Raw genomic sequence first — 19,042 nt, forward strand, 5'->3', positions numbered from 1 at the left:
TTGCTCGTAAATCTCTTTTCTTGTTTTGTTTTTCTTACTTTTCTCTCTTGTTTCTGCTGGATTGTGTTTTTAAATATGTACTAAATAAATGACTAGAATTTAAAAAAAAAAAGAAGTTGAAATCAAGTGACTTCCTGCATCTCTACTCATGGCCTAGCAAGACCATTATAAACAAAGCGGCTTGCAGTGACCAGGCCTGTGGGCCACCGTGTGGTGGCAATTAAGAACTGCTCTCATAATACCCTTATGGATGTGTGCATCATATAAAATCTGCCCTGTTGAACTGTTCCCTTTGGGGTTTGGGCTGCTGTTTCTCCTCTGGATTTGTTTTTGAAATCTGCAGAAGAAATACAGCTGAACAGAGGTTTTAGTGGGGCTTGCTTTATCAGCTATACAAGAAAGCCAGGAGCTTCTCCCATTATCTGTTATTTTCAACCAGTAAAACTTCTTTCCCACTCTGTAATGGTATGTGAGAAAGACCTTGGGAGACAGGAGGAAGAGTCTAGACAAGTAGCATGTAAAAGACATCTCAGCCCACAGAAGGAAGGGAGGCATGGGAAGCATTTCAGAAGGGACTCCCCCCCCCCCAATTTTCTGGAGAATAGTAAAAGAGGGGAGAAATACTTTTCGACTTGCAAGGACATTTTTCATGTTAACACAGGGGTACAAAAAATACGGTGGGGTGCTGCATTCAGTCTGCCAAGATCCCTTCTCCTAGGGTCACCAGATATCTGAACAGGCAAAGGAGGACAGACAATTGGAAAGGAGGACAAATGGGGAGAAAAGGAGGTCACACTAACTGTTTCACTTTCTTGGCATCCGAAACAAAATATACAGTTAAAAACTGCAAAAAATGTACTTAGGCCTACCTGTATATGAAATTACCTTTTTCAGCATCAGAAAGACTGGTTTTTCAATTGCAGTATTTTTCCAGCCAATCTTTATTTTCAAGAATAGTTGCCAGCGATAGAATCGATGACGCACTTTTCCAATTTCACCTTAGAAACATATGGTACGTCATGTGATCTACAGACTCCAGTGTTCATAGATTTGAAGTCAATCGCTGGAATCAGGAAATAAATAATGTAAATCGAGGCTGTCGGGTCTGTCGACGGATGAGAGAAAGAACAGTTTACAAGGTCACAATGCACAAAGGTTTGAATGATTTTGTTGTGAAATCAGTCCAAAATAATAATAATTTTAAAAAAGACACTCAAAAAGCTGGACAATATTTGATTTTAATGCTACGCCTATGAGATGGAGGACATGAGGACACAAAGGAGGACATGTCCTTTTTTTGCGGGATGTCTGGTAACCCTGCTTCTGCAGCCTTCAGTACCCCCAGAATGAATGGCCTTTTGGAGTGGGGGGGATTAACAATTTCCACAGGCCTTAAAATGCCAAGCCCCCTCCAATATGACTCTGACTCTACTCACTTTTTTAGATCTACATTCTGCCTTTTCTCCAGAACTCAAGGTGGCTCACATGGAGATCTCCTTTAATTGAATCCCCACAAGAACAAGAACATCCTATGAGATTATTTAGACCTAAAATCATCCAGTGAGTTTGCAAGGCTGAGATTGGCAGTGGTGTCTGGGGTGTGTATGTATGTGTGTGTCAAAAAAAGTGAAGATGGACACCATGACTTCACAATTGAAGTCCCACCCCTTTTTCACATGGATTACTTTTTCACACACACACACACACACACACACACACACAGATGTCCTTGGAGGGTGGGCTTGACCCTAGATCTCCCTTATCATAGTCCAACATCTTAACTACAGTACCACAACATGTGGGCTTTTTTAGAGCATGACCCTTGGCATCCCAGACCAAGCCCAATGTGGTTCCCATGCTGACAGAAGTTGTATACCCCTCTTTTAAACAATTAGAAACTAGAAAACCCACATGACCATCTTGTAAAATGGATAGAGCAGGGTTTCTCATCCTCAGCAACTTTAAGTTGTGTGGACTTCAACTCCCCATGGCTGGCCGGGGAATTCTGGAAGTTGAGGTCTATCCAACCTAAAGTTGATAAGGTTGAGAAACCCTGGTCCAACCACCTAGCACCTAGCACCCCAAGGATTTCTAAGGAGTTTTAACATGACTTTGTCTGTCAGGCTTGTATCTAACCCTAATCAACGTCTGATGCCCAAGGCAGCTTATTAAAGTTAAATCCTCACGCTGCCTCAAGAACCCAGTTTATCTGGATTGGTCTCTCCGTGTGTCAGCAAAAGGCCTGCCTACATAGAAGATCCAGATCAGTGTTTAAGGCACCTGACAGTTAGAGTCTCTTTCTCAGCCCTGGAAATTATATAGCCTCTTTTATGAATGGGGCACACCCTAGCTGATGGTGACACCCAGTGTCTTAAGATATGAGGTCTAAAAGTTTCTGATGATGCCTTTCATTTATTGGCTTCATAAAAGCAAATTTGAGTAACTATGTTACACAATAAGCTTCAGAGTAGAAATCTTGTCTAAAAAGCATTGCCCAGAATTCTTCTTTTTCTTCTTTGGTTAGGCTGATAAATAATAAATGCACTGTTGTTCATTCTTGCTACAATAAAATAATCATTTTCCACATACCACGCCCCCCCCCCACTTCACTGTGAGCACTAATAGCTGAGTTGCTGGGGACTCACTGAAACCTTTGAAAAGTCTAACGGCCCAAGAGTTAGCTTCTATTCACATTCCATTTTCCCCCAAGATACAAAAAGCACTGGCTGTACGAACACTCTCCACATATTTTGATTAATATCTGTAGCACAGGCCTGGAAGGAGATTCAGGCCATAAACTAGGAACGGTTCAGTTTGCTCAGCAGTTATTAAGGTGTTGATTTTTATGCAAACCAGCCCTCGCTCACCCGGTATTGGGATAAAAATTGCCTTAAGCTTTGGGTATTAAGAAGATAAAAGACAGGGGAACCCTCCCCAAAAATATTGAGTCACCTCCACGGATATTTTGTTTAAGGATGACGGCTCTAATAAAAATATAAACTTTTCTGCTCTGAAGGAGAGATAAGGAGAATATGAAATGGAGTAGCTAATGTTATATTCTTACAATGAAGTGTTTTTTGTTGTTGTTTTTACAGTCACTGCTTAATTAACTAATCATTGTTAAAAGAAGATTGTTTCCTTTCTATATAGGTACTTTGTCACATGTCCAACATAGGGCATGGCTAAGTATAAGAAAGAATAGGGGTGCCTGGATCTTTGACAGCTCCATGCAAGAGAGCTTTCCATAGATATTATTTCTGCAATAAGTTTGAAATTCTTCCTATTAGACAAGCATTTAAGGGGGAAGAGCTCCATATTTGTTTCAGTTATTTTGCACCTGGCATCATAGCAGCTTTTTCCAATTGGTGAGGCCCCTGGAAAAGCAGGTGTTGGTGGGAATTCCTCATCCTCTGCTCTCTAGTCAGCCAAAGTCCATAGGGCGGTGAAGGAGATAAGATTTCTCCCGTGGTGCCAGGTCTTCTCTACTGCAGGGCATTAACCCCATTGCAGTACAGAAGGATGGTGACACAACTGCAGTTCCAAGGAGAAATAATTCTGATTTGCCTCTTCGTACTTTGCCACAAGGTAAGAAAACAGAACCCTGGGGGCTGGATAATGTATACTTTGGGAGAAGTCTGTCAGAAGAATATTCCAAGTCATTGGTGGCTAGCCTTCTTTGCAAAGAAAAGTTAAAGCAACTGGATTTACTGTCAAAAATCAATGAAGACACAGACAGGTTTTCTGAAAGTTTGTGTGTCGAGCCACTGCATTGTGAAAGCCTCCTGTTGTGGCGATTGGGATCACCAAGTGGAAGAAATTGGCAGGAGGTTCAGGGTAGATGAAAGGAAATGCATCTTCACACAGCATGCAAAGAGTTGTGGAAGTTGTTGCTACAAGATATGGTGGTGGCTGCTATTTCAGATAGCTTGTAAAAGACCATCGAGGGCTGCAAAGCTATTCCCTCCCTTGAACGGCACTGACTGGGGAAAAGGTCAATTGTTTTAGAGGTGCCGTAAGTCAGGCCAAGCCGCTTTTAGCACCCAACTTAGATTTTTTTAAAACTGTTATCCACGGGGCCTTCTTAAGACTGACAGCATCCCTTAAGAAGGCCTCATCTGGGCACAGTTATAGATAGCATTATTCCAAGAGTGGGGGGTAATTTTTTCCCCCATTCTTACAATCAGTGTAAAAGAGACTGGAAAGAACTCTGATGCTGACACTTCCAAGAAATTCAGAATCCTGTTGGTATAAACCTGACAGGGAAGAAGAGAAGGATGAGGTCCTATCTGTGCTTTCTCATTAGGGGAGAGAAATCTTTATGCCAGGTCAGGAGCTGGCATAAAGTCCTTTGGGTGTATCTGGGGGCTGGGAGAGCATTGGATCTAAAGTTTCCTTCTCTTTCCTTCTGATGTTGAAGAAAACTGGTGTCCAAGGTATTCAATCTCCTGTTTTTCTTTATGAGATCTGAGTTCATAGGACCAAGGACAACCAAGATAATACAAAGACATGAGGACATGCCCCACGAGGATAGGCTGAAGGAACTTGGGATATTCAGTCTGGAGAAAAGACTAAGGGGAGACATGATAGCCGTGGTCAGGTAAAAAAATGGAAGCTACAGGGAAGTGGTCAAGAACTATTTGCCATGGCCACAGAAACTAGGGCCAGAAATAAAGGGTATAAGTTTCATGTATCTAGATTTTGTTTAAATATGAGATGAATTTCCAGACGGTAAGATCTGTCTAGTGGTGGAACAGTCTACCTCTGGAAATTGTGGGTTCTCCATTTCTGGAGATTTTAAAGAAGAGGCTGGACAGCCACTTCTCATGGATGGTTTGATTAGTTTTCCTTCATATTACTGAGAGTTGGACTCCAATTCCCCAATTTTATGATTCTAAGCCTTATTGCTGGAGTTAATATTTGTAAACATTGTTTTCTACCTTTTCCACAAAACATCCATGTGAATTTTGTGGGGGTGATATTTTTTCTTGGTTTTTTTTTTCTTGTTTTGCATTTTTGGATTTTTGAATGGTGGGGGTGCTTCAGATTTGTTGCCACTAGTGATAGCCTTGATTTTTGACAGACTTCGAAAAGTACTACAGCATATTGCTAATAGAAAGCTATAAGAGAGACATTATGTGTCAGCTGTCGGGCACTGGAAATATGAATTGCATGCCTGCCATCTATCTCTGCCTTATATCAGCAGGTAGGCCAAAGATCAGTAGTCTGATCAAGAATCTTATTGGGAAATCTCTGGATGACTAAAAATGGTGTCAAAAGGCTTCTGACCTTAATGTTCTTTACTTATAAAATTCTTTAGAAAGGACAGGCTGCCACCTTCTGGTTGGAAAGGGGAAAGCACATTACATGTATCTGAGACACTTTTATTTTATTCTTACTGGCTAGTAGAAACAATATTTGACTATTAAGCCCCAATATAATTTGTTGGCCACTGATCTTCCATTTAATCCATTAGACTGCTAGTGTGATTCTTTTGCACGCACGCGCACACACACCAGGCCTGAATTGTGAGCCACATGTTGTCTTTACATTGGTATATAATTAATATGATGGAACATTTCCAACCAAATTCAACTCTTCTCACTTACCATTTCCAATCTATAATGTGCATTTATCAAGCAGGGGAAAGTCTATTGTCTAGAGCTGAGCTGAAAAACATTCACTATGATGGCAGAACATTGTTCTTGGATTCCTTTTCCAAAGAGAAAAAATATATACTTTCAGTAAAAATCTCATGGTGCAGTTTCTGCATTATCTTAATTACAAGGTGGGTCAAGGTGAGTATTTCATCTTTCGTTATCTAGCCATCCCTCCAGAGGTCTGCAGCCTCCCTGGCTTACTGTATTCAGTTCAGTCCCAGAAGAAGACATCAGGAGGAAGGAGCATCCAGGGAAGCTCTGAGTGTCAGAGAGTGAATACTAGAAACAGCAACAGCAGCTTAAGAATAAAGGAAGCACCCTACAAATGAGACAGAAAAACAGAAGCCTTTTTTTGCAGGAGGAGAAACTGGTGGGGAACTGGGAGAACTAATTTCAACACCAATGCTCATTTCCAGTCATTCAGATTGCATCTCACTTCTTTCTAGGTTTCATCATTTAGGGATGAGTGCTGGGACTTCATGTAAGTTGTTGCTCCACCTGCTTTGGCTTTTCTCTAGTTCAGATCAGATCCAGGTGGTGGATGGACGAGCAGCCATCTGAGGCTGAGGAAAGAAAATAGTTCAATGCAAGATGATACCTAAACAAAACAGATATGGTGGGACTGTAAGGGTAAGAGGATTGCCCCATCTTATTCTATTCCTTTATTGTTCTCTGGTTTGATCTGCTCCGTTTTCTGCCTCTTGAGTTCCAGTTTAATTCAGAATTGATTTCCAAAATAGAAGATATACAGGTTACATCACATTTCAGTTCCTTCAATGCATTTTCCATATTTTCTTCCTCACTGTATCAGTGGCCCTTTTCAGCATTGTATGTATGTGGGGTGACCAGAACTCAGGTTTTCCCAGTCCAGTGGCTTAACCACTAGACCAAACTAGTATCCATAAATACAAAACTTGAAAATAGCAGAAGGACATAAGAACAAAACAGCAATCAAAATATTATAATAGTTTCTTTTTTAAAAGCCATATTAAAATGAGCAAACTAAAATTACTTCTCAAGTATTTTCCCAATTTCCAAAAGGTCAGCAAGGGGGAAACCGCAGACCAGGCATTATGATGGTGGCTTAATAGTTAAACTTCTGGTTCATCCAACCAGAAACATTTACCCTTAATGCAGGAAATCTCTGTCCTTGGTTGGTTTTATCTGTTTTTTTTTTTTTTAATAATGCCACCGATAATTGGTTTCTAGGGCAATCCTACATGGACTTTCAGAACTCCAATGTCAGAGTCTCTGAAGATCCATTGACTGTGTTGGTTGAGGATTATGGGAATTGAATTCCACTTTATCTAGACTAGTGTTTCTCATCTTCAGCAACTTTAAGATGTGTGGACTTCAACTCCCAGAATTCCCCAGACAGCATGGCTAGCTGGGGAATTCTGGGAGTTGAAGTCCACACATTTTAAAGTGGCCAAGTTTAAGAAACACTGGTCTAGACACTGGGAATCAGATTAGTAAAGGCTGCTCTGCACCAATGATGAAGTCAAGCAGTGGGTGGAAGAAACTTGTTTTAAACCTTCGTATCTCTTCTTTTCTAAGGTGTGTTACTGATATCAATCATATCTGCACCTGTCGACCGCCTCTGCCTAATTGGATTATGTACGTAATGGGCAAGTAGAATGTCTAACTAATATTTTCTGTGAGCATCTCTTGTGTAGGAGTGTGTGTGTGAATTTGACAGGATAAACTTTTGACTCAGATGCTGTCCTGTTGTGCCTGATAATTCACAATGTACAGTTGATTTGATTGATTCACTGCACTGGACGTGCATCCTGTTTTTCGGCACTGGGGCAACTGTAAAGCTACTAACCTGGGCTGAATAAATCTGGACAATCACTAGAGGGCAGCAAAGAAATCCTAAAAACTCTACATATTCACTAACATCTAGTTGTATAGGTGGTTGCAATCCAGGTCTAGTTGTCCTATGCAAAGATGGTGAAATTAGAAGCTCATCAATTAGAAGTACTTCTTCCTTCAATATTTATTTATTTGCTTGCTTGCTTAACTGGAATATTCTTTATAAGACTGCCAACATTTCAAAGAGGCTCACAGTATAACACCTCAGCTTTTATATTGGTATAACAAGTCCATAAACTGAGATCTGCTTTAAGAATAGCCCTATTTTTAAAACATCAGATCCCAAACTTAACTCAAAAGTAGCATATTCAATAAAAATGGTTCCATAATTTAACATTTATTTTAAAAACAACCCAAGGGGAGCCAATGATGCATTTCTTGTGAGAGAGTCCTTTAAGTCAACTCTATTGCAAATCCACTGTCAGAACTTCAGATACACTGTTCCAAAAATGAACTTTAATTTTTTTATTCTTGCCGTGGATTTTACAAAGGCAGGCTGGTAGTGAGGGAAGTGATATATGCTCTTTTTCCACCCCTGTCATTTTAGTCTTTCCCTAAATTAAAAACCAGTTGGGAGGTATATCAGAGAATCAGAATAGCTTTGGACTTTAGATATGTTGACTCCAACAACTTTCCTAGCCGCCCTGATAAATACTCCCTCTAACTGCATTTGAGTCTTGATGACTACATGGATGGCTTTATATAGTTGTCATAGCAACAGTACAGAAGTAGTTGCCATTGCCTTCTTCTGAAATATTTTTTCTACTGCCTAGCAGTCCTGTATTTCTTAGTGGTCACCCATCCAAGTGTGCACTGAAGTGGCATTCATTGTCATTGTCATTATCCTCCTCATTTGACTCTGCTAGATTTTTCAAGATCAGCCAAAGCCTACTAGATGCTGCCCCTGCTGGTCAATCCCAGCATGTCACCTTCCAATGTCACCAAGAATCACAGGTGTTGAAGACATGGCTTCTTCTCCAGAGTGGGAGCTGACTCATTCTCCAATGGGAGCCCTCCCAGGGACCGTGGGATTGCATTAATACCAACCCCCAACCCTCCTGCCAAATTCCTAGAATGTCAAGCCATCCCCTGAAAGACGGTCCATATCCCCATTTTTTATGAAGAAATGTTGCCACCTGATGGGACCTTGGAGATGTGCCTTCTCAGTGGCCACCCCAGCCCTTTGGAACAGCCTCCCATCTGAGATTTGAGGGATCCCTACCCTTTTAGCCTTCCGGAGGGCTGTGAAGAGCTGACTCTTCCCCCAAGTATTGAGTTAAGATGGAGGTTGAACCGGGAAGCTGTTTGGCTGGTGCCTGGTGGGGGGAAGGGTACTTTTGTTTTTAGCTAGGTACAGCACATTTTTATGGATTGTTGTGAGCCACTTAGAATCATCACATGAGATAGGTGGCCACATAAGTCCAATAAATAAATAAATAAATAAATAAATAAATAAATACAATTTTCATGAAACTGAGGATGGGTGAGATTTGGGGCAAAGATGTGGCCAAGAGCTAGGAACTAATTGTGGGAAGCAAATGTTGAAAGCTGCAATTAGGGCAAAAAACTACTTCTCTACAGCACGTTTGGTCTCTTTGTGACCTGTGCATTTAAAATAAATGACCCAAAAGGACATGAGAGGGGTTTTTGGAGATCCAGGAGCTGAAGCTGGGGTCCTCAAAATAGCACCTGTAAGAACCAGAATGCCTACAGATACCTCCCTTTGAGCCTGCTGGGTGACTGGTATTTGTAGGAATTTATTTTATTTTATTATTTTATTTGTTGCCCATTGAAATGAAATGACTTTTCCTGGCTTACAGGGTCACCCAGTACATTAAAACATCTGCAATATAGTAGCAATAACATGAAAATAACATTTGAAACATATAACCAATGACATAAAAAGCAACGACAAGCATAATTCAAAATAACTAGATCGCAGTAATTACAACTCAAATGCTCTTCTGAATAACTCTGTTGTGAGCAATTACAACATGCTAATTTGGTGGGGGCTGACACGCCTCATGAGGAAGTTCAGGCGAGCCATGTATGAATGGGTGGTATTTCAGTCATGCAGTCAGGGATGCCATCTTGACTATTTTGACACACACACACATACACACACGCACTAACACATCTTGCAGATGCCTCAGCAGGCATAACAACAAAGAAACAGTCTCTATAAGCTTCATTCAAAGGGGAAGGTGATCATAGTGCAGCCCTCCACCCTGCAACATCAATTTTAGATACAACAACTTCTTTGCACCCTTTGGGCCTTCTTAGGAAAGAAGGGTGGCGGGTGGCGGCAGACCATTGTTTTGTTGACGCTGTGCTTGTTTGTTGAGTGAGAAGAAAACATACACGGGGTGGCAGAGGGTATCATAAAAGGCTGGAGAAAATCGTGGGGAGCCACCTTATGCATTTCCTTTGTGGTCATGGGGTGTTTTGTGATGTGCTGTGACAGCCATTTTGGGAATGGGCAGGTGTGCTATTCCCCCATAGCAGTCTTTTTCTGGGGGTGCCCACAACATGCTCTTAAGATTCCAGAGCCCCCCCACCCCACCCCACCCCCACCTCCATTGGAGAGCTTGCATCGGTTTTCTTTGCCTCCCCAGACCTGTGATCTGTGTTGTTCCGCTGGCTATCATTCTCAGCTGTTTGATCAAGCTGTGCGTCTGCTACTGCAAGGAGAAGCAGGCAACCAGCCGTTCAGAGGAGTCAGCTGGGACTCAGTCCAGCCCACCTCCGTTCTTCGTATCTGCAGTGATCTCAGCTCCATCGGATCACGAATTCAGGGCGCCCCCTCCTTATAGTGAGGTAAGAACAGCCACCATGCTTCGGGCTCTCCAAAGATCTTTTTCCTGACTGAGAAGACCACGGCTCGTCTATCCCAGCATTGCCTCTGTTTCTCCCTGGCAACTGGTCTCTAACATCTCAGGCACTAAATCACCTTTTCCATAACCTCTTTCTTAAGTAGTTGAATTGGGGAGGTGACAACCTGAACATGGCCCCTTCTGCTAGGAAAGTGGAGATCAATTTAAATGCATCCAAGGATAAGATTCCAGTTAGTGAGGCACTGTTCTTATCCATCATGCTCCTTTTGTACAAGATCTGTTTAAAAACTCAGTAACAAACATCTGCATCTATTTGTTGTGTGCAACGTGAGTTAATATAACATATAAATCTCATTAGCCTAAACAGTTCCCTGGTGGATTTCTTCAATATAAATTCCCAGAAAGTCTTATTTTTAAAATTTCTGTGGTATATGCTTTTTTGTAAAATACATTTCCCTGATGTATTTTTAAAGTAAATTTCTATAACTTATTTTTAACATATACATACTCCTAATATGTGCTCTTTTTCTAGTGCAAACACCCTTAATATAAACTTTGTTGTGCACAGCTTTTCCAAAGAGGAGAAATTGTTCCAAACTGCTGCTGCTGATTTTTCTCTGACTCTTTCAGGCACACAGCCACACCCATTCCCCTTACATCAGTGTTGTCCAAACTTGGCCACTTTGAGTGGACTTCATCTCCCAGAATTCCCCAGCCAGCATGTCCACTCATCTTAAAGTGGCCAAGTTTTGGACAACACTGCCTTACATCTTTCCATTTGCCCATCTCTAAAAGGTTTCTCATTCTAAGTCAGAGGGATCTAATGCTTTGCAGAAAAAAGAGAGAGAGAGAGAAATTACTTTTGAAATGCTTTTTAAAGGATAAGATGATTTGTAATAAATTTTCCTGATTGGACTGATGTGTTCTTGTACTTGCTGAATTAAAAGACTACCAAACATTCTGCATGTAAATGGCCCATTTTGCATCGCATGATCTTCTCTCCAAGGGCTGCAGATTCAATGGAGCCTCATGCTTCTATTAAATCCTAAAGGATAACATGAGGAACTCATTCTAACAGTTGTTTAAGACTGGGAAGTGTGGACAGGCAGAGAAGCTTAAAAATGATGGAAGGTTGTGTTACAGAAGGCAGAACACTCTGCAACAATAAGGCCAGTTCAAAACACCACCAAGAGAAATTCAGAAGGAATTTCTTTGGCACATTAAGGAAAACCAAGAGCAAGCTTTTATAGAGGAAGAAACCCTTTGAGGAATTGCAAAGCAGATTTGGACATAGCATGAGAGCTCTGATGGTTTATTCAGGTGATAGCTATTCTGCAAAATGTTTGGCTAAAAGGTGGAGGACAATATATTGCAAGCAGATTAGTAAACAAAGGCGTTAGAATATCAGCTTTGTTCACTAGCATGATTCCAACAAGGCTGTGTCTGATCTTGTTCTTCTGACTAGTAGCATTCCATCAATGAGTGAAATTGTGTTGCAAAAGTTAATGGGTTCAGAATATTTCCAATAAGATAGCATTTCCCACAGCTATAATAGTAGCTATGACATGCCCAGGCAGTAAATAAGAAGCAGAAGAAATTACAAGGGGACTGAAGAGAAGCATTATTTAGACACAGCACCACTGAAATTCAACAGCAAATGAGAAAAGGATTCCAAGAGGAACACAAAACCATCAGGTGACAACATCTGGTTGATTATCTATCCCTCCTTTAGAATATGTCTTTCCCAGGTATGGTGTATCAGATATGTATGCTGAAGACTGTTCCAGGAAAAAAAGGCAATTCATTTTATACCATTTTCTCTAGATTGCATGGAAACCATATTGCTACCCACCTCCTATGGATGACCCACCTGCCTATGACAATATTGCCATGGATAGCTTCTCCCCTCCAGATGTCTCCATACCTTCTGGATTAGTGCCTAAGAGTAACTCAACAGCCTGAAGTTTCTGCTGTTGTTATCCTGGAATGCTCAGAAGTTTAACAGTTTTGATGGATCAGGTGACAGTTCAAGTATCTTCTCAATAATGTTTTTGTGATGCTTACATGCAAGACGTGATCGTTCCTGCCCTTCCTCCATTCCCCCATATCAGGTCATGTCTGTGAGCAGAGAATGTGTTAGACACAGCCAAATCTACATGAGTTCATATCCCAAACTGAGTTTTCTTGTGACTTACTCTTATGCTAAAGGGGTACTACAGGAATCCCTTGGAAGGCTTTGGTCATCCAAGTTATTGACGGGCAAATCTGAATTTCCCTCCTGGACACTGCCCTCCCTCTTCTTTGAAATTTCTTTGCTTAAAGACAGTTGGTTTTGCACCTTGGTCTAGTATCTTCTAAGATAGGTCTCACTCTTCTGTTTAATAAGCAGCCCAAAGAGTTTCCAATTATTCCTGGCTTAATTCTTTAATAAAAACATTTCTGTGGAAGTTGGAGTCATTTTAGGCTTTTTGTTTAGCTTGGAGTGTGGCTTCACACATCTGCCAGAACTCTTGGGCATAGATGCTTCCCTGGGTTTGAAGGAGATTAAGGAAAAGTTTTGGAAATGCTGGGAGGCTCTTCTTTTCCACAGGTGAAATTATAAAGCAAGATTTTCATATTTTTTATCTGAAAGTTATTAAATTACACAAGGGTGGTTGCTGTATCTACTTCTGAGGCTGATTTAATTTAATTTATTTGATTTAGGTGCCACCCGAGTCCTAAATTCTGGGAGGCTCACAATATAATAAAAAGAAAAAAGTACAATGCAGTTCAAAAACAAGCCAGCAAAAAACAAACACAAAAGCAGGTAAAAAATAAGATGGCAAATCTAACCAACAACAAAACTCATAAGGGGCTGCATTCACCCTAGCCCAAGGCCTGGGAGAAGAAGCCAGGTCTTTGTGACCCTCTGGAATGCTATCAGGGTGGGAGACACCCAGATTTCAGGGGGAACCTCAGGTGCGGTGGCAGAGAAGGCACACTTCTGAAAGATGACGCTGTTTAACTGAAGGGACCTGAAGCGTACCAACCCTGATAGATTGTCCTCTCGTTGGGTTGGAAGTGCAGATTTCCATTGACCACATGGGATGTGCAGACAGTGGCCTTTCTTTCCCTTGTTTCTGATAATTAGAGCTATGCTGCCTCTGAAAATGGAGGCAACATCCATCTTGATTCCATCAAGTCCTGTTGGTAAGAGTTGATGCATTGATTTTGATGTTGCTATACTCTTTTAAAGTACTATCTAGCCTAATAGCCACCATGCTGCATATCATAGTTATTTGTGTTTGTATGTGTTGAGTGGATAAGTACTTTCTTTAATGTATTTGAGCCCTCTCCAGATCAGAGGAGAAAAACCTGCTATATACTGCCAAAATGCCACTCTTAGATTAAATGATGTAAAACTCTTTTAATCCCTGCTTATACTGTTCATCTCTTTGTATTAACTAAAAACTCCTTTGCATTTGTGGCTAATATATAGCTTGCCACTTATTGAGCTCTGCATAAGATCAGACAGCCATGCTTAGCTATGCTTAAAGTTTGGCTAGAAGCCTCCAGATCATAGACCATAACTGTTAAGCAGCTTCATCTCTGGTAGTGAATGCTTTCAAGATTAAATCAAGGTGGAATTACAGGAACATCCCCTGGTTTATTAATTCGTGCTGCATTTATATTTTACATTCCTTCCAGAGAGCTTTAGGTAGACCTCTAATGTATGTTAGCAAAATATTTGAAAGGTGGATTATGCTGAGAGAGAATGACAGACTCAAGGCCACCACATCAGAGGGAAATCTAAACCTCTCAGTCTAACACTGTATCTCCAGGGAGAACAAACCGAGCCATTGTGGATATTACTAAACTATAACTCCCAACATCCCTCACTGGAGGCTACCAATACCTGAAAGCAGCATGGATTTTTAATCCCTGCCACTTCCCAATTGTTTCCAGTAGGAGAACTAGTAAAGTGGTTAAGGAGTTGGACAAGGACCTAAGAAACCTAGGTTCATAGAACCACAGGTTGGAAGCCACCTTGGGAATCTTCTAGCCCATCCCCCTGTCCACCATGGGGATCCTCAGACCATCCAGACAAATGGCTGTTCAATCTTTTCTTGAAAACCTCCAGTGATGGAGTGGCCACAGCTCCAGGCTATTCCATTGCTTAAAAGCTCAGGAAATTCCTTCTTATTCTGAGTTTGTATCTCCCTCTGTAAAGTGTTCACCCAGCTGTTCTTGTACTACTCTATGGAGCTATGGAGAGTAATCCACACTCTTCCCTGTTCCAATAGAAGAGAATATCTGTAGCTCAGGATTGAACTATGGAGTCCTTGGTGGTCTCTGAGCTTGGTTGTTTGCTTGCAGACATTTCATTACCCAATGAGGTAACATCATCAGTGCAGGTAATAAAATGTCTGCAAGCAAACAACCAAGCTCAGAAATCCCCAAGGACTCCACTCTTCCCTGTGACAGCCCATCAAGTATTGGAAGAATAGTATCATGCCTTTCCTTAGCCTTCTCATCTTTAGGCTAAACATGTCCAGTACTTTTAACATTCTTCACAGGATTTGCTTCCAAGCCCCTCACAATCTTTGTTATTTTTATCTGAATTCTTTCCAGTTCCTCAGTTTCCTTCTTTTATTGTGGTGACCAGAACTGGATGCAGTCTTCCAGGTGTGGTCTGGCCAGTGCCGTATAGAGGGGACGTATCATCTTCTATGATCTCAAGATGAAATGTCTATTAAAGCAGCTCAAAATTCTATTATCTCTTTTGGCAGTTGCAGCACTCTGTTGGCTCATGCTTAACCTGTAGTGTACCAGGATGCCCACATCCCACTCACAATTGTTCCTGCCAAATCAGTTTCCACCTATCTTGCACCTGTATAACTATTTTTCCAGACCCTACTTTCTCACCACTGAACTGTATGGGATAGGGTGCAGTGTTCCAGTCCAGATCCTTCTGATCCTTGAGCAATCCTCCTCAGCTTTGTATCACCTGCAGATCTGATGAGCTTCCTTTCTATCCCCTTGTTTTATATCATTTATGAAATTACATATTATTACCAATTAAATGGAAGACAGAGCAGTGAAAGGTCAGAAAACATATCCCTGGGAGAAACCATGTTTCTAATCTTTCACTTAATTTTTATTTTGCAACCTGATGCATTCTTCTTTATGGAGAATAGGGCCCTGATTTTGATTTCTGTTAATCTGTTTCTGGGCTGGTAGTACACAGCATCCCAAGATGACATCCACAGAACCCCAAACTAAATATTTGAAATTAAAATTAGAAATAGCTGAAATTTCGCAAGATGTGGCACTTCCGTGAGATTGACCTTTTCTGACATCCCCCTCCTGATCCCCAATCCCAATGTCCCTGTCTTGGGAATGGAAAAAGAGAAAAGGAGGGAGGAGATTACTACCCTAGGGTTTTAAAAGCTGACTTGTCACATGTCAGTTTCATCCCTGCTTGTTTCATCTTGATTCTGGAGGGGTTGCGGGGGGGGGGGGCGGGAGCTGCAAAACCATCATTTTCTTTGGTGGACCTGCAACTAGAAGAAGTGGTGAGGTAAAGTTCCCTCCAAGGGAGATACGAAACCACGTCATCTTATCCATAATAACAAGAATACAACTTTGTGGCAGTTTCAGCTCCATTGCAGCTAGCCAGAAACACATTTCAACTCTACAGTGTGGCTGACAGTGTCTGGAACAACTTTCACACTAGCCTATATTTTCATGTGTTAGTGTCCTAAGTTTCAGTCTTAAACTTGCTAGCTGAAATATTTTTTTCTGCAAAACATGTGTTCTGCCACTGAGCAAGCTTTTCTCTCTTACCTTAGGGCTTTTTCAAATTATAGCCATCAACTACTTGTTTCCCACATATAAACTGGCTGATAATGAAGCCAGTTTAAAAAAATCCCTTTCTGGATATCAATTATTTCCTCCACTTGTCCACAGTGATGGCCAGCTGTTCTATCCAGACTGTGGTAAACAAAGTCCCTGATTGATGGATTCCCCTCCCACACATACCAGAAGAACAAATGCCAATTCTATGCCCTTTGGGGACTGGTGGGAAGAAAAAAAAAATGGCAGCAGCTTTATAGTTCTTCCAGTCACTTGGGCTAGCAGGGGAAACTTGGCAGAATGCTGTCAATGTCACCCAGTTAAAACAAAGAAATAGCCAGCCTTTCACCATTTGTAGAGACTTTGACGAAGATATGCAAGATCCTTCACTAAGAAGACAGGGGGTGAAACATATTTTAAGTCCACAACAGACAGATAATATTCAGAAGTGGCTCCCCAAATCACTGAACTATAAGAAGGAAGAGGAGGTAGAGTACAATCAGACTTACAAGATTCTGCTATTATAGCCAATCTCCACTGATTAGTTTTGGCTTTCCTGTGGAGTTGATTTCTTGGCCTCGTCTACCTGGTGGGGCTGACAGGAGGAAGAGCTGTAGCATAGACAATGGCCGGATAAACGAAATTTGAATCTGGAGGAGGGGGGATGGAGAAAGCATCTCAGAAGGGACCCTGCCTAGTTTTGGGGAGAGGAAATGTAAGGAACGGGAGGGGTACTTTCAGGCTTGCAAGATTCTGTTAATGTAACCTGACAATAAAGATAGAGCTAGTACTCCTGGTTGTGCTTCTAGTCTGGACTACCTTGAAGGGCTAACAGCCCATTCCAAACAGCACCTGCCTGCTGGAATAAGGTTCCCCCTCCCCAAGATTCAAACGGCCCCCACTTTAGTGGTGTTCCAAAGGGCTCTGAAGACTTGGCTCTTCATCTAAGCCTTCGGCGAGCGTGACTGAAAGCCCCCTTTTCTTCTTCTTTTTTGTTCCCATCTGGGTTTGTTATCTCTGCCCTTTTTGTTTTTGTGTGTGTGTTGTTTTCTTATATCCATGTTTGTAAGAATTTGTAAACTTCTCAGAGTCGCTGGGAGACTGGCAGCATATCCCTTTAATAATAAATACATAAATACATAAATAAGAACACGGCTAAAACTCAGTGCAACGTGACCTGTGCCTCAGTTAAAATAGTTCTGTAAACAAAATGGCTTTTACCAACACTGAGAAGCTATTATCATGGAAATGATCCTATACTTCTTCACATGTTTTTGTTGTTTCACTAACAAAATATAATAGTAATATTATAAAGAAACTGAGTGTTGGTGAAAGAAACCATACCGTAAGAAATCTAAAGTCCTCATACATAAACAAAACTAAGAAAACTCTGTAGACTTATGCTTAACTATCTCTTCCTGAAATAAAGAAATCGCAATGATCTACTTTGTCTTCATCTCTTTTATGCGTAATAAAGCCTGCTTGTTTTAGAAATCCTCATTACAGAATTCTGATTAATAAGTTCATATCAATTTCACTCACTAATGAAAAGTTAGGCACAGGCAGAGGCCTATCAGTAGTGGAGCTGAGTGGTGGGAATAGTTTGGGCGGGGGTGTGAAAACTGATTTTAAAAAAGTAGAGAAATCTGACACTCCCCTGCTCTCTTGTTATTCCCCCCCCCCCCCATTAGATGTGGGAAGACATCAGATTCAGAAAATTGCCCTTTGTCTCATCTTAGAATCCTGAGGTCCATTAACTATGGAATCAAATTAGTTATGGAATTCATAACTAATGCACTGAGTCACCCATTCAAACCCATGAGCACATATTGGAACAGCCAGAATGTATATGTGTAAACCTGCATCAAAGTATTACAGTTCAGAGGTGCTAATTGCCTAATTAAGGAATGAGAGGAAACAGTACTGCAAATCTTCCCATAATTTACCACTGGACCATTGCAAATCATCCAGTGCAAATTGCAGAGTGATTCACTAATAGATCTAAATTCTGCCTATCAAGGTACCCCACGTGCTTTGCTAAATTGGCTCAAGCCAGAGGTAAATTAATTTTAGCGCTCCACACTATAATTTGAAAGTGGTGAATTTGCAAACCAGATATTGTAAAAGCTTAGAGGATTCAGGAATCAAGAAGCAGAGGAAGAACTTTATTGTTTCTTTCCAAGAGCAAATCAAGCAGATAAAATAATTTGAGTCACCCAGATGCAACTAAGTCCAGGGCAACTAATCACTAACTCATATAATGACATTATCTGCACACTGTGACTTACGGTAACAGCAAATTATAGTCTCTATTCTCTATATAGCAATCCAGAAATGGAGAAGGAAAGTGGTGGGATATAGGGAGATTTTTTAATAACTTTTATAGTTTTTATAATTTCAGACAAGGCTTGGCTAGTCCCAGTTGAGGATTCTTTTCATGCCTCCTGGTAGTTTTTCACTACAATGTCTTCCCCCCATCTAGTTCACATGGAACTATTTTTTCTTTTGAGAACCATTTCACATTTTGAGAACAGTTTCTCCTTGAATCATCTTTGCCCTGTTCATTCTGGCATTCTTCTACCTGCTGCAAGTTGAAATGTACTAGAACAAACCTTTCTATATGTACAGCCTCTTTTGAGTGGGCCTCATGTATTCCATCTGTCACACTTATCCATTTATACCTTCACACAAATACATTGCACAAAACTCCATAAAAACCTGCCATTATATACTGTTAACACTAAATATCTGTTGCCAGCTAGTGCAGTTGCGAGTTGGAGATCAAAAACGTGAACACTAGGAAAGACACCAGGATGCTTATAATTAATCAAGATTTAGTAA

The 19,042-nt window shown here is 41.0% G+C and overlaps 1 protein-coding gene across 3 annotated transcripts; it reads left to right on the forward strand.

Moving 5' to 3' along the window:
* Positions 1 to 3,499: 3,499 nt before the first annotated feature.
* TMEM92 (transmembrane protein 92) lies at positions 3,500 to 17,650 on the forward strand. Of its 3 annotated transcripts, none has more exons than XR_001559811.3 (5): positions 3,500 to 3,585; positions 6,104 to 6,287; positions 7,215 to 7,274; positions 10,148 to 10,349; positions 12,191 to 17,650. XR_001559811.3 is itself a non-coding variant. In XM_015887502.3 (5 exons), exons 1-5 carry the CDS (start codon positions 3,520 to 3,522, stop codon positions 12,326 to 12,328), a joined length of 501 nt encoding a protein of 166 aa, XP_015742988.1. In that variant the 5' UTR covers positions 3,506 to 3,519; the 3' UTR covers positions 12,329 to 17,650. The 3 variants fall into 3 exon arrangements, 1 of the variants encoding a protein (XP_015742988.1); XM_015887502.3 differs by having other exon boundaries at positions 3,506 to 3,585; positions 6,104 to 6,138; XR_003084333.2 differs by having other exon boundaries at positions 3,516 to 3,585; positions 4,463 to 6,138.
* The last annotated feature ends 1,392 nt before the right edge of the window (positions 17,651 to 19,042 follow it).

Source organism: Python bivittatus, unplaced genomic scaffold, assembly GCF_059951505.1.
Source record: "Python bivittatus isolate LINGU-HERP-01145 unplaced genomic scaffold, Pbiv_v1 ctg000410_np1212, whole genome shotgun sequence".
NCBI classification, from domain to species: Eukaryota; Metazoa; Chordata; class Lepidosauria; order Squamata; family Pythonidae; genus Python; species Python bivittatus.